General features: G+C 39.1%; 1 protein-coding gene across 1 annotated transcript in view; it reads left to right on the plus strand.

Moving 5' to 3' along the window:
- The window catches only part of eys (eyes shut homolog), a 366564-nt gene that overhangs the window by 146354 nt on the left and 205823 nt on the right, over positions 1–14387 (plus strand). The window contains exons 5-8 of the mRNA XM_050070471.1: positions 696–812; positions 8186–8382; positions 9233–9360; positions 12467–12581. Coding sequence (XP_049926428.1) covers positions 696–812; positions 8186–8382; positions 9233–9360; positions 12467–12581 — 557 coding nt within the window. The remainder of the gene's footprint in view (positions 1–695; positions 813–8185; positions 8383–9232; positions 9361–12466; positions 12582–14387) is intronic.

Here is a 14387-nt window from a genome sequence, read left to right on the forward strand (position 1 = left end):
ATTGAAGACTTTGGATCATTGATCATTGAATCAATATATTGATCCAGATTGATGGATCGTTACACCCCGAGTATGTATATATAAACATTGCATTCTAAGGTGACAAAAACACGATTATTGTTTTCAGGTGATTATACACTGATGAAAACATAGTGATGAATATTATATACAATGTCTGCCAATAGATGCCCCTAAATCCTACACACTTAAATCAGATATTATTTCATGTGCAGAGTTACATCTGTATGAAAGACCCCGTCATTTGTATATTTTGTAAAATGGGATTGATGCTTTTGACAAAATGTTACTCAGATTGGTTGAAAGTTACTGACACAACACAAAAATAGTTCAGCTTGCGTCAATAAAATGTGACGCAAGCCGCCCTTTTTATCAATATTTATTGGACACATCAAGTTAGTGTTATTCAGCCTGAGCCCAAACACTCGCATCTAACGCAAACAGAATTAATATTAAAACAGCCTGCATCCCAAATGACTTCTTTCTTAATCTCTTTGCTGCCGACATGTACTCTCTGCAGCAGTGTTATGTACAGCGCTGATTTAAATGTTCAGTTGTTGAATTAGAAATTCAAAGAAATGGCATCAGCTATAGCTCTGCGTGTTCATGTGTGTGTCCATGAACTTTATCTGTTTGAGTTTCTGTGTTGTACTTAACTGACTTGTTGTTTGTTTTAGGGGTTAACTGCTCTGACATTGTTGGAAAAGAAAACTGTGACAGAATCTGTGAAAATGGGACGTGTGTTCAAGGGTCGCCTGGCTCCTTCAGATGCATCTGTGACACAGGATCCTCTGGTAAGCAGCTCTTATTCAGCCGGCTGTTTGTATAATACAGATGGATCGTCTGTGACTTTGACAATGAAAACATTATCTTTGAATGCAATCATGCAGCTTTGATCCCTGACAGGCGAATCATAGATAGCTGATCAGTTTTTCATGATGCTATTTACAAAAGGCAGAGGGAGAGATTTTGCTGCATCCCGGCTCTATATGCACAGCCGTGTCATTTGCCTCCAAGGGGCAACTATCTTTGGAAAAGGTCAAAGCTCGAAACTACAAAAGCCATATATCTTCAAAAGATCAGCATTTCCTTATGGGCTTTAAACCTGATCCCACTTGATGTTATATTTGTCATCATAATATATGAAGTAGCCACTTGAAATCAAATACCTCATGTTACGACCGGTGACATGAGGTTGTAAAAAGCCAGTGCTAAACTGCTGGCTAACTGAGCGTGTCGCCGTTGATAAAACAAAGGTTTACAGCAATCAATTAAAATGTGATTTATGGTGCGTTGTTTTTGCTGAGCATATTAAATCAGAACTTTGATACCAGTCTGTGAGCCTGCCTGGAAAAAAGTATGGTATGGCTGAAACACAGCAACATTCATGTTAGTTTTATGTTTCATTATTTAATGTAGCCTGGTCTAAGAAGATAGAGCAAATTAGGAAATCAGTGGTGTTGAACATTAGATTTCTATTCTTTCTTATTTCTGCTAAATTCCGTATAAATCACTGTGTGTCATGCTCATCGTTTTGGTCTGTTCTGCTTCAGTCAAGTTAAAGCTTAAGTAGTCTAATGTCTCTTCACATGAATAATTTAAAAAGGAAATTAGACACAATTGTAACTTTTTTTTCATCAGCGGCCAAATTGTGTCCCTTGCCATGTGATTTAAACAAGTTGCCGGAGGCTCATGTGCGAGCATTGGGTGGCACTCGTGATCTGGTGAGCTTGTTTATGAGACATTACCACTTCACCCATTATTTAGGTAATGAGCCTCATTTGCTCCAGTAACGTACAGTTAGGTTAATGGGTATCACACACAAGTGGGTTACAAGACCTGGATACTCCTCCGGTTGCCCTGGATATCAGCGTCTGCTGTAAAAACAAGCCCGCTTTGAACTTTCTGGAGTAAAAACTCCAGGTGGCTCTTCACATTGATTCATTGTTTTGTTTGGAGCACAATTTGTCCTGGCAGCAGTCTTGAAGTGTCATAGCTTTGCCTTTTCGAGTCCAGCCCCTGCTTTCAGCTTATTATTTCGGAGGAGTGGTTTCAAGGTTACTTCCAGTGCTGTCTGGCACCCGTTTTTCAGTCTATACAGCAGAAGAAGAAAGCACAGTACAGGGGGTGAAGGGTAGCATGAGACATTTCAGAGAACAACTCTGAACGTCTTCAACATTTAAAAGGAGACGATTACAAGACAACTCTTCGGCTTTGCCTTCATCCTCCTGTATGGAGTGAATGCCAGATTCTGGCTGAATTGAATGCTGGATGTTTTTAATCAGATAAAGGCCATGTATTATATTGAACAAGAAAAGTGCACTCAGTAAAGTGCATATCTCCTCCAGGTGTGTCTGAGGGCATGTGGGTGGGGAACAGTTGCGTGTCCAGCGTGTATGCATGACAATATTGGAACAAAGAAGACTTGAATGTCACTCAGTTGTCCCTCCTGGCTCTCTGAGGGTCAAGATGGTGGTAAAGATAACAAAACCAGGGATTTATTCATCTCGTATCGTGGCTTACTTCAGTGGATCATAATAAATCATGTATGGAATTAATCTGACGATGCTCTAGTTTAAAATCTGACATCAGTGTTTGAGCCATGACAAAGGCCAAAATGTAACCTGCACCAGACTAGATAAGGCTTGTTTTTAGCCTTTGTTGATCGCCTTTAATGCCTCTTGCTGTGTGATATTGTTGATCACTTGCAGCTCCTAACATCCGCTAGAGTGAGTGAGAGTGAGGAGTCAGCAGTCAATGATGTTATGAAACAGTCGACAAAATAGGTTCCTCAAAAATGAATTGCAACCATGAGCTGGCCTTGAACAGTTATAAATGTTTACAAAAAATATTAGGCTCATGGGTCCAGTAGTATGTGAGATTAGATAGACAAATAGAAACTCTCACTCCAGCCTAATCACCAAAAAAAATGTTGGTATTGTATGTCTCTGCAAACCACAGATATGTAACATTTGTACGTTATGGCAGATGCTGTAAAACTTAAATTAAAAGCCTAGTCCCTTTTACTAACCCTGTATCAGTTAAACGCGTGATCTGATTGCAAGCAGTTATTTTTTTTTAATAGAAGTTTTTCGGATGCATAAAACTGTACTGTTTATTTCGTCAAATTATCTGTTCATTCCTTGATTATCCCTTAAGTTACTCATATTTCTTTAGTCTGTAAGGGTCCTCAGATTGATAAGAATCAAAGGGGTTTTTCATTAAAAATGAATCCAATTTTTAAATATGTCCCCTATGTAGTCACCTGTCAGTGATTTAAGCAAATAGTAGCCTGGGCTATTAATTTTTAGTTTTAGTTTTATGATACATTAAACAATTAGGTTTCTGTAAGTGTCAACAACACTGTGGTTTAAGTGTGATTATGTTTTGGGACAAATAACACTTGGTTATGGTTAGGAAAATATCATGTTTGAGCCTAAAATACCAGATTTTAGTGGCACAGTAATTGCAGGAAATGCTGCAATGTGTAGCTGATAAAACCCAACTGATTTTGTTATTTATTAGTCTTGAACAGTGGCCCAAAGCTTGGCAGCTGTCTCGCCTATATCGTCTGTCACATCATCTGCCATCCTCTCCACCTCCTGATGACAGTCAGCTCATATACATGTAATCAGAACTATGTCACTTAAGACATGTTGATATAAAAAAACATGACATGTACAAATGTAATGTATCTGTGGTTTCCAGAAATATACGGTGCATTTCCATCTGGCGCCTTGGCTGCGCGCACAAATACACAACTGAATGAATGATTCCCTCCAGGCTTACACCTGGCAGAAATGACAAGGAGTTTGTTTGTTAATTATCAATACAAAAATTAATGTCCAGAATGTGTGTTAAGTAATCGATTATGAACATTAAAATTATTTTTCCTCTAATTATGTCTGACATAATTGGAAATTTTACATTTTTCTTTTGGAGTATTTCACCCCTTCATCCTATAGGTCTACCCTTCCATGGCACTGAAACATACTTAGCTTTAGGTTTTGTTGATGAAACACAATGCATTTCTGGATAAAAGACAAGCTGCCAATGACAACCTAACACACAGCTGAGAAAGAGAAGATGTAACAGTAAGTAAGTAACCAGTGTAACAGGACATTTTGGTAAACCAAACAAAACAGGTGGCACTGTGAAAAATGTCCACCCTTCTCTTACTTTAAATGGATAATTAATATAATTCACATCAGAAACAAATTGGTGAGTTCCACGCACCCTCTGCCTGTGCAGCTTTTATCTAATTTGCTTTAATTGCCGCTGCTCTCTCAAGTAAGCAGACTCCACTGGGTGCTTTCGCATAGTCATGGTGTCCTGCTGTCCCATCAGCTTCTTGGGAGTTCTGTGGAGCTTGTGCTTCCTCTACCTCCCTGCTGCAGTTGCCTCATTAATCAACTGGAAGTTAGTGGCTGCTCCAGCGCTGGCTGCCCTCATAGGCCAAAGTCTATGCGCACAGAATAATGAGCCAAACTCATGGGACGTTTCAAATGAGATTTTCTTTTGATTTGACTCTCCTTTGCACTACCTCTAGGGTATATGTTGCAAGGTATTACCATCTTTATGGGGCCATTTCCATTTGGTGTAGGGTGTTAATTGTTTTTGCTAATTTGTTGGTAATAATCTCAAAATCTTAAAGTTTAATTTGGACTATATATACAGTCATTACCCTTGTTAAACGATTTAATTAGATACTGACACGGAGTTGTTTCTTAGGTTGCTGCAGTTCATAATCATTGCAATAATAAGGGTGTTTGAGATGAACAGATCCGTGGTAGACACAAATGCCAGCGCAAATACAAATGATTGTATTGTATCTTACCATGCATGACCTTAACCAAATTTATATTAGAGTCTCTCGAGTGCAGAGAGTGCTACAGCCATTATCTGTGTGACAGGTAGAAGTGTTCCTAAACATATAGTAGTTTGTATTTGTGCAACTTTTAGTGGACCAGTTATGAAAACTCAATTTCTGGTGGAAAATGAGTCGAGGAGGAAGCAAGCCCTGAAGTTGTACACAGTAAGATTGATGCCCACAGAGGAGGCTATGAGGAGCCTCTGGGACATGAGCACTTGTATCAGCAGGGGGATTAAAGAAAATATGCAAAGAAAGAGTCACTGGAAAGATAAATGTGTAGGCACCTTGTGAAGAACACAAAAATGAAAACCCTCACTGGGGAATAACATCAAATTTTATTCACCTTGAACCTGCAGGGAATTGGGTCTAATTTTATCCTTTTGCATACAATGTCACTACGGCATTACCTTGTCTCTGGTAAAGCTGCTGGTGGTGAAAGTGTTGTGGTCCTGCAGTATTTAGAAAACCACTGGCTCGGAATGACTTTATCTCAGAAGATGCTTAAGAGACGGGCTGCAGCACTGACTACTTAGTTTACAGTTCAGTGAAAATCCACCATGAAAATCATTTATACATCATTATGGCCACTTTCGTTTTATTACTGTACTCGGTACAGAGGTATCAACTTTTTTTTTGAGTTCGCAGGATTGAAATATCACACATTAGGAGTTGGAAACTCTTGTGTTATCTGTCTGTGCAAAGTGTTGTGTATTACAGTACAGTATGCTAAAAAAGTAGCAAAAGTGTAAAGGCATTAAAAGGCATTATAGAAATATAATAAAGTGGTGAAAGCAGCAATAATAATAGCTGCGTCTTTTTGCCTTTTTATAAACTTGTAGTCTTTTTTAATAAAGGGGTTGAGTATTCTATGCACCGTACTGCAAGCACAAAAAATATTTAATAATACACTAACACTCAATAATGAATAAAACTACCCTCTTTGGGAGAAACTAGTCTGTTGCACATCTTGAGACATGATATAGTATGATGTAACAGGCTCACTATATGCTCATGCATGCAACTTTTAAGCACAGAGGCAGTTTAAACTTCTACATTCAGTGAGGTGACTAAAAACACAATAAAAACGAAATAAGAATCAGTTAAACTGAATAAGATGAACAAAATAAGATGAAATGAAATATAATACAGATTGACAAAAAATAAAAAGCTCTAACGATAAACTGTTTTTCCATAAAAGTACAGATCACACTGCAGGTTACTGACACAGGTTAGAACCACACTTTACTTTATTATGTTGCAAGTTGTTGTTGGCAGTGTTTACAGCACCATCAAACAACTGCCATACCTGATTATGTAGCTGACCCAAATGCTCATTTATTTTAATGCTACAGTAGACCCGACTTCACGGGATGGCAGCTGCAGACTGGGCCAGCCCTCCCGTGTTACACAAGCACAAACTTTAATGCACACGCTCACAGCATGAAACACAACACCCTGAGATGGAGGCAATTTTCCATCACGAGCAGGGAAAACACAAGGGCACACACTCAGCTCCCTGTTTAAAGCTTTCAGAGAGAACTGTGCATTTTTACTTGAACCAAACCTTATGATTTATTTTGTAAGCCCTGCTCTTCACTACAAGTTTGGTTTAAACATAATAACATTTATGTACCAATAATTGATTTGGCACAGCTATACCAGTGTAGAACCAGTAATTAAAGAACTGAGAGGCAACTATAGTTAGCCTAGTTAGCTCGTCTTTCCCATATCTTGGTGTAACTGTTTCTGTGTGCTGGATAACATCTTGCTGGTTTTTCTTATTTTCCAGTTGGTGTGGTTTGTTGGCTTCAGTGTGATGTTTTCTGAAATGGGCAATTAGGTGCAGCTCTGCAGCATATCATCGATCAGAGGCCACCGTACAATGCTGACAGCGATGATGCTATTTACAGTTGGTTATAGTTGGTCCGGCCTTTCGTTTAATTGTGACATGAACCAGCACATGCCTCCGTCCTGTGTAATTACTGATGAAACACATCAGTTACACCTTCCTCTATGTATAATAAGTCATGTCATTCATTTCTTGTCAGGCGATAACTTGGTCGCATTACTTTCAAGCTATTTTCATGCCTGTTCTATGTTACTTTCAATGTTAAAGGAGCTGTGTGCGACATTTAGAGCATATCTGTGATTGACAGTTTGGGGCGGGATTGTCTGCAAGCTCTTTTTAACATAGGGTTTGTTGAACCTGTGGCTAGCAGCTAATGGTGCTAACTCAATAAACAGCGCTAACAATGGCATAAGTGCTGACAGAGCTAACATTGTTGCCTGGGGGGGAACCTACGGGTGGGTACTTTGCTTCTGCGACGACACCATCTGAATACAGTGGCGACATTCAGAGCATATTTATGACTCCGAGTCTGGGCGAGAGATTTTCTGCACATGGTCCTCAACATGGAGGTGGGTAAGCTGGTGGCTAGCACCTAATTGTGCCAGCAAAGCTAACCTTGTTATCTGGGGGGAAACTGGAGGGTAGGTGCTTTGCTTCTGCGATGACACCATCTGTATGCAGTGGTGACATTTAAAGCATATTTATGATTCAGAGTCTTGGCAACAGATTGTCTGCACATGGCTCTCAACATGGAGGTGGGTAAGCTGGTGGCTAGCAGCTTATTATGCCAACAAAGCTAACATTATTACCTAGGGGGAAACAAAGGGTGGGTGCTTTGCTTCCGCGACGACACCATTCCAAGATAGTGGCAACATTCAGAGCATATCTATTATTCAGAGTTTGGCCGAGAGATTGTCTGCATATGGCTCTCAACATGGAGGTGCGTAAGCTGGTGGCTAGCAGGTTATTGTGCCACCAAAGCTAACATTGTTATTTGGGGGAAACCGGAGTAAGCACTGCACTTCTGCAACAACACTGAGCCAATATATATGACGTCATCCTGCCGTATGAGCACAGTGCAGAGCAGGGGCGATTGACTAGCCAGTGGGACATGCTCATAGGGACTCACATGCACTAACATGCACACAAAGCAGGACAGTCAACTAAGAACAGTAAAGATCAGATTACAACATGGACAAAGGAAGTTTCACTTCCTCAGGACGCCATTATATCTTCACATAGCAAATAGCCGTTTGCTGCTATATTACTGTTCTGAATGTTGCATACAGCTCTTTCAGTAGTTTAATAGTTGTAACTAGAATGTGTAAATGTCTGCTGGGAGACACGAGTTGGCAGGCTTTTACACATTTTAGTTTTCTAACCATAAATACAGTTCCCACAATCTGAATAAATGTGCTGTAATTTTCATGTTGTCTATTTTGCAGGCCCGCCGTGTGAAAAGAGGAAAGCCCCCTGTGATCCGAATCCATGCAGAAATGGCGGCGTATGCGAAGAAGGCCCTGAAGGATTTGTTTGTCATTGTCCGGAAAGATTCGGGGGTGTCTACTGCGACTCCCTAGTTGTCTTCGATTGCATGTCACACGCGTGTCAGGAGGAACGAATTTGCACTGCAGGGGAGCGTGTGAGGATTTAATTTCCCTTATTTGTTTTATCTCAGTGGGAGATAAACAAGAAATGGCACATTAAAATTAATATAGTGTCTTGAAACAAGATCAAATGGCTTCATTCTGAAGGCTGCAACAGCAATTAATATTTCCTCCTGAAGATGAGCTAAGGGAAAGAGTGTTTGCTTCCTCTAGCATTTTGATTGAATGACCCAGCGCATGTTTAAGTGCCAGTTTGAAATGGCTCTCATCAAAAGCTTTTTGTAATTAGATGCCTACTGCAATTTTCACCTTTCACTGGAAATGCTATTGCGGTCATACATTCTGCAAAGGCAGTGGTGTTTCTAATGTTCCCTAGGATACACTAGAGAAAATACAGTAATGGTCTAATTGTCTTTCTCTGACCTTTGTTTTGTTCATTACAGTTTGCCAAGTGCACTGCACATTTTCACAGCCCACCTAAGAATACCAGAGTGGATCAGACTAAAAGGGACATTCATCAAAATAATGCCGAATATTGCTGCGGCTTGACATAAATATTTGTCTAGAAGCTTAATGTGAATTTCAAATCACTTTAACTTTGAATTACAACACCATTAGCATTTATTAGCCTCTTATGCTGCCCAAAACTCATATTAAAACATATATAAAACCTATTATTTACTTTCCTACTTAGATTCAATTAAATGTAATTGCAGAGATCAGTAACAAATAATAATGTGAGTCAATCAAGTCTCTCTCTCTGCAGCAAATCGCTCTGTTATTGATAATGCTTCCGCAGTTAGAGATCTTATGCACCTTTTGTGTAGTCTAACCCTGTTTTCCCAAGCTGACAGGTGACCTGGTTTGTTTTGCCTCTGTATGCAGGCCTCTGAATGTGTCTGTGCAGATGGTAATGTGGTCCCAGCATGCAGGAGGCAGCAGAACCTGTGCAGCCCATCACCATGTCTCAACAATGCCACCTGCGTGTCCAGGGGAAATGATTATGTCTGCAGGTGAAGCATATACAGAGATCTAATAGAGGCCACTCTCATAGTCCCCTCTCTAGATGACTGGAGTGTCTTGTGAATATGTCTCCAGCTGAGAGTGAATAGAAATGGGTCTTTTATTATTTTTCCACCTTTTAATGTGATTAGGATTTACATTTCAATCTAAAGCTCTACGCCTAATACTGACTTGTCTGGCAGACCTCGAGCCTCATTGTTGGCTGCTGATATTCTATATTTTTTCTTATTGTCGGCTAATCCCATGTAAAGACCAAAACCAACAATCCGTCTTACAGGTATTGTCTGTGTAGCCCAGTGTAGCTAATTCCTCTGTGCCACAGACTTCCATTATTGTCCAAAAACTATTCAAAAAACATTATTAAAAGCATCAATGAGCCACACTGCTACACTGAATGACTTGTTAGCATAAAAATGGAAACTGTCATTTTGAGTCAGTCCTAATTACATGTGTTATGTGTGTGTGTTAATCCGCAGCTGAAAATAGTCGAAAATGCTCTAACTGCTGCTCTAACTGTGCCAATATCACTATGTACTTTTTAAAACATATTTGTCTTTAGTAGGAACGAACAGGCGCAAAAGGCACAGATAGGGTTGGAGAAATCTGAATGTTGCGAGACAGACTAACATATTGTTGTTAAGGGCAGTGGTTTGATAGTCAAAAAGTATAATGCCTATGTGTTTTCCTAAAAACTTTTTCTTGACCTCAATTAAAAATGATATGAATTCATTGAAAGATGTGAAGGAGAATTCATAAGGACTTAGAAAAAGACAACCGTGGTGCTAATAGAATCTGACTGCACTCACACGAGGCTATGCACTTATGTGATGGCAGATGTTCCCAAAGATGGACGACAAAAAAGTGCATCTTAGACACCTTAACCCTGTGCGTTCTTACTGTGTTGTTTCATGCAGCCTATAACCTGGTGAAAAATATTACTTCATTACCAAGGTTGGAATTGAAATTAATTAGGAATAGAGGCAGCCAATCACAAAAGTGAAACAAAATGGTCGTCACATTGAGAACAGCTGCTCACGCTCACCCTCCTGTCTACTCAAACAGTGTTTATCAACATATTGATTGTGTGAAAAAGTTGGGCTGTCAAGTGATTAAAAAATAATCTAACTAATTACATGCTCTGTGATTAATTAATCAAAATTAATCACATATATCATTTTTTTTCTGTGAAAGTATTTTTAAAAATTCAGTTCAAATGAATTGTGGCAGATGTATCGTAGTAAAGCAGCTGGATTTCCCTGTCCTCTACCACGGGAACTGGTCTGCGGTCCGTTGCAATCCATTTTGCAAGAGAGTTAGTTAGCTGGTCACAGTAGACTTACTCAGTCTACTGAGTGTAGCTTGACGAGGCTGGCTGCTAGTGCTAGCATGAGAGACTGTGCTAGCTTGGACTTCTGGGTTCGCTACTAAATACTTTGCGTTGAGGTGATATGTCAGGCTTTTAGTACTCTGATGGTATGAAAATACCTGAGGACAGAAATTTTAGAGAATGGTGCTATCGACAGTTCCATCTGGGCATTTTTTTAAATGTAGGTGTTCAAGTCATGCAGCGTCTTCTCATCTGCCTTCTTCATGTAACAAAGCCAATGTGGCCTTCAGTGACACACTGGGTCAAAGAGCACCATGGAACGCAGTTAATTTTTTAATGTGTTATTATTTCTATGATTAATTAATAGAGAAAAAAAGCTTTATTTTGACAGCCCTAGTGTGAAAAATTCTTAAGTTGATGCAAGATAGGTATAATGTTTTTTTTTCCTGAACAGCCAAATTGTTGCATCGCTTTAAATGTTGCTGCTGCAAGGAATTGTGGGACGGCATTATCTCATTTCCTTTCCTAAAGGATGGTCCACTATATCCTTTGCTAAAGGAGATAAAAAAAAAAGGTAGCACTGAAGAAGCTTTACTTAGCATTTAGAGAATCCGACCAGCTCCTACTAGGCTACGAGTTAGATACTTCTGGGTCATTTCACCCAGGTAGGAACCTTCCTAAGCAAAAAACAAAATAAAAAAACAATTCCACCGCAGCCATGGTCTTCTCCTCATTTTTAATATATATATAAAAAATGGAAAATATAATGCCACCCTAATTTTTCAAGTACAAAAATGACATTGGTCAATTCTTATTCAAATTGTTGAAAACTGCTTTTTTTCCTCGTCAACCATCCTGTATTGTACTGGCTCCACTCAAAACCAGCAAAAGTGAGAAGCAGCCAGACTTGCTATTTTATCTTAGAGCAGTTTGTTTCACAAAACTTCTCGGAGAATACAGACTTTTACTATATTACGCTCTGCCTTTGATGCCCTCGAGATACTCTGAAACCTGCTTTTAACACAACTAAAACTACTGTAGAACTCGTACCACCTGTCTTTGTCCACAGCCGAAGTTGATTTCGAGTTCAGTTCGACTGTGTAACCAAACTCCTGTGTAAAACACCGTTCTGACAGACGAGATAGAAGTGTGTTTTGGTGACTCACTGTTTGGATTTATATGAAAATGTTTACAGGTCTACTGCGTTGATGAGAAAGGACATTTATGTTTATAAGATTCTGCTTTCGAGGTCTCCACTCTGCCATTCTGTCTCTCATTCATTCACTTCACCACTCAGTCATAATAATGTAACTGATAGTTTTATGTACTTGGCTCAAGGACTCCATGTTATAAATGTGACAGATTTGTTTTTCTCATTATGACAGCTCCAAATTTTAATTAAATCAGAATCAAACATACAGAATATGAAAATTACAAGGAAGGTTAATCAAGCGAAGGCTGTATTTGCCATATCAAAGAGTATAATCAGCGAAATAAGGATTTTTACGGTTGTAGGAAAGTATAATCTGTGATTTATAATGACCTTAATTTGTCCTGATGTGCTAACTCCGCCCATTTAGCAATCCAGGTCATAAAAACTGCAAGAATAATTTGCAGACACTATCTCATCCACGTCCGAATCACAAGCAGGTCATGAGGAAAACAAAATTATAACCCCATGTATCTTGTGAAAGAAAAAAAAATATGGCTTGTTAGTGCCCGAGGCTTTGGGTGAATTGATTTTGATGACACTGACCTCCTCTTAACAGATGTCTGAGAGGGTTTTCCGGGAAGAACTGTGAAGAAATAATTGACTACTGCAGGCTGCTCAATATCAACTGCCTGAATGAGGGATTGTGCTTGAGTGTAATTGGCGGGTATCAGGTACGTAATTCAATGTTTCAGTCTTAATGAAATACTCTGAAGCTCATGAAATACACCTCGTGCTGCACCTTAATTACAACATTAAGTGGACACATTCATACCACAGTCTATGATTCATACCCAGAGATGTGGAACATACAATACAGTGAGTGAGACATTTTTTAAAATCATTTCATGTGTATTTTTATTCACGCTTAAACTTGTAATAGCTTTCAGAGCCCTTCTGTGCGGAGTTTTCATGTTCTCCCTGTATCAGCGTGAGTTTTCCCAGGGTGCTCCGGCTTCCTCCCACAGTCCAAAGACATGCAGGTTAATTGGTGACTCTGAATTTCCCATAGGTGTGAATGTAAGCAAAAATGGTTGTCTGTCTCTATGTGTCAGCCCTGTGATAGTCTGGTGACCTGTTTAGGGTGTACCCCGCCTCTCGCCCAGTGTCAGTTGGGATAGGCTCCAGCCCCCCTGCAACCCCGAAAATTAACGAATGAACATTTTTTAAAATCATTTGATGTGTGTTTTTATTCCCATTTAAACATGTAATAGTTTTCAAAGACTAAATAATTTGATTTATTTTAATGATGCATCCTTAAATTGGATTGATTTTACTGACAAATGTTTGACCAGCAGCTACTACATGACGTTCTTTTTAGTCTTTGAATACATACAAATATAAACCGGAGAGTTCACATGGAATCTGTAGATATGGCGTATTAAATGGTCTGGTTTTTAACTTGAAATGACTTGTATTGTACGCATAAGAAAACCTGTCATGAGCTGAAATAAAAAAAACAAAGGAGAATGACAGGAGCGTCACTGATAGAATATGTCTGCAGACTGCAGTAATCCAATTCTTACCCATTAATCATTGTGAGTATGTGGACGCATTGCTCCGACAGACAGGTTCTTGTGTAATTTGCCTCTCTATTGCTCAGTCTCCTCAAACGTCTGTATTTTTTACAACACCTGAGACTGCTCCGTAATGCCCCATAGCTCCTAATTATTCTCCATCAGTCTTGTTCCATTAGGCCACTGAGAGTGTTCTTAATCTAAAATCCACTTGTAGATGCTTCGTGTTGGCGCTCCTTCAACCCGGGTCAGACATAATCAGAAATTGTTGCTCACTGCAAATAGACCGTTTCTTTTTTCTTCTTCTTCTTCTTTTTTTGTTGTTGATGTTTTTGTTTTTATTTATGATTTTAATGTGGGTTTTTTGCCTTGAGTGTGAAAAACAAGTGGATAGTTAATTAAAGGGTAGCCAGCTTTTTTATTCGCTCTCTCACAGAGATGCTCTTAAAAGACAGAATAAAAGAGGTTGTATTGAAACAGATTTTATTGGTAGATATACAGAGCTGCCCTTTCAGGTGGGAATTTGACTGTTATGCTTTGGTTCTCCAATGCGCTGAATTAAAAATATGAGGTTAAAGGGCTGATTTTAGCTTTAAAGGGTTAGGGTCAAACATTTCTCTCACAGTCCCAAAAAATGAACTAGTTTATGTTCATTTCTCTTTTTCCAAACTCTCTTTTTTGGTATTTTTCTCCATTTTAAATAATAGTTTCTCAAATTGAGTGAACATGTTTTTTCTTTTTATGTGTATGGCTAAAAAGACAGCAGTCACAAACAAGACAAATGTATATAGCTATCATTTATATAGCACATACATATGTATAAACCCTTTCCCTACCTCCACCCTGCAAAACTGTCAAACAAAAACCAGTCTTCATGGGACACTGGGATAGCAACTGTTGGTCTACACATCAAAGAAGCAAGATTAAAGGGAGATATAATAGAAACATGAAAAACGGAACATA

The sequence above is a fragment of the Epinephelus moara genome, chromosome 19, assembly GCF_006386435.1.
Source record: "Epinephelus moara isolate mb chromosome 19, YSFRI_EMoa_1.0, whole genome shotgun sequence".
NCBI classification, from domain to species: Eukaryota; Metazoa; Chordata; class Actinopteri; order Perciformes; family Serranidae; genus Epinephelus; species Epinephelus moara.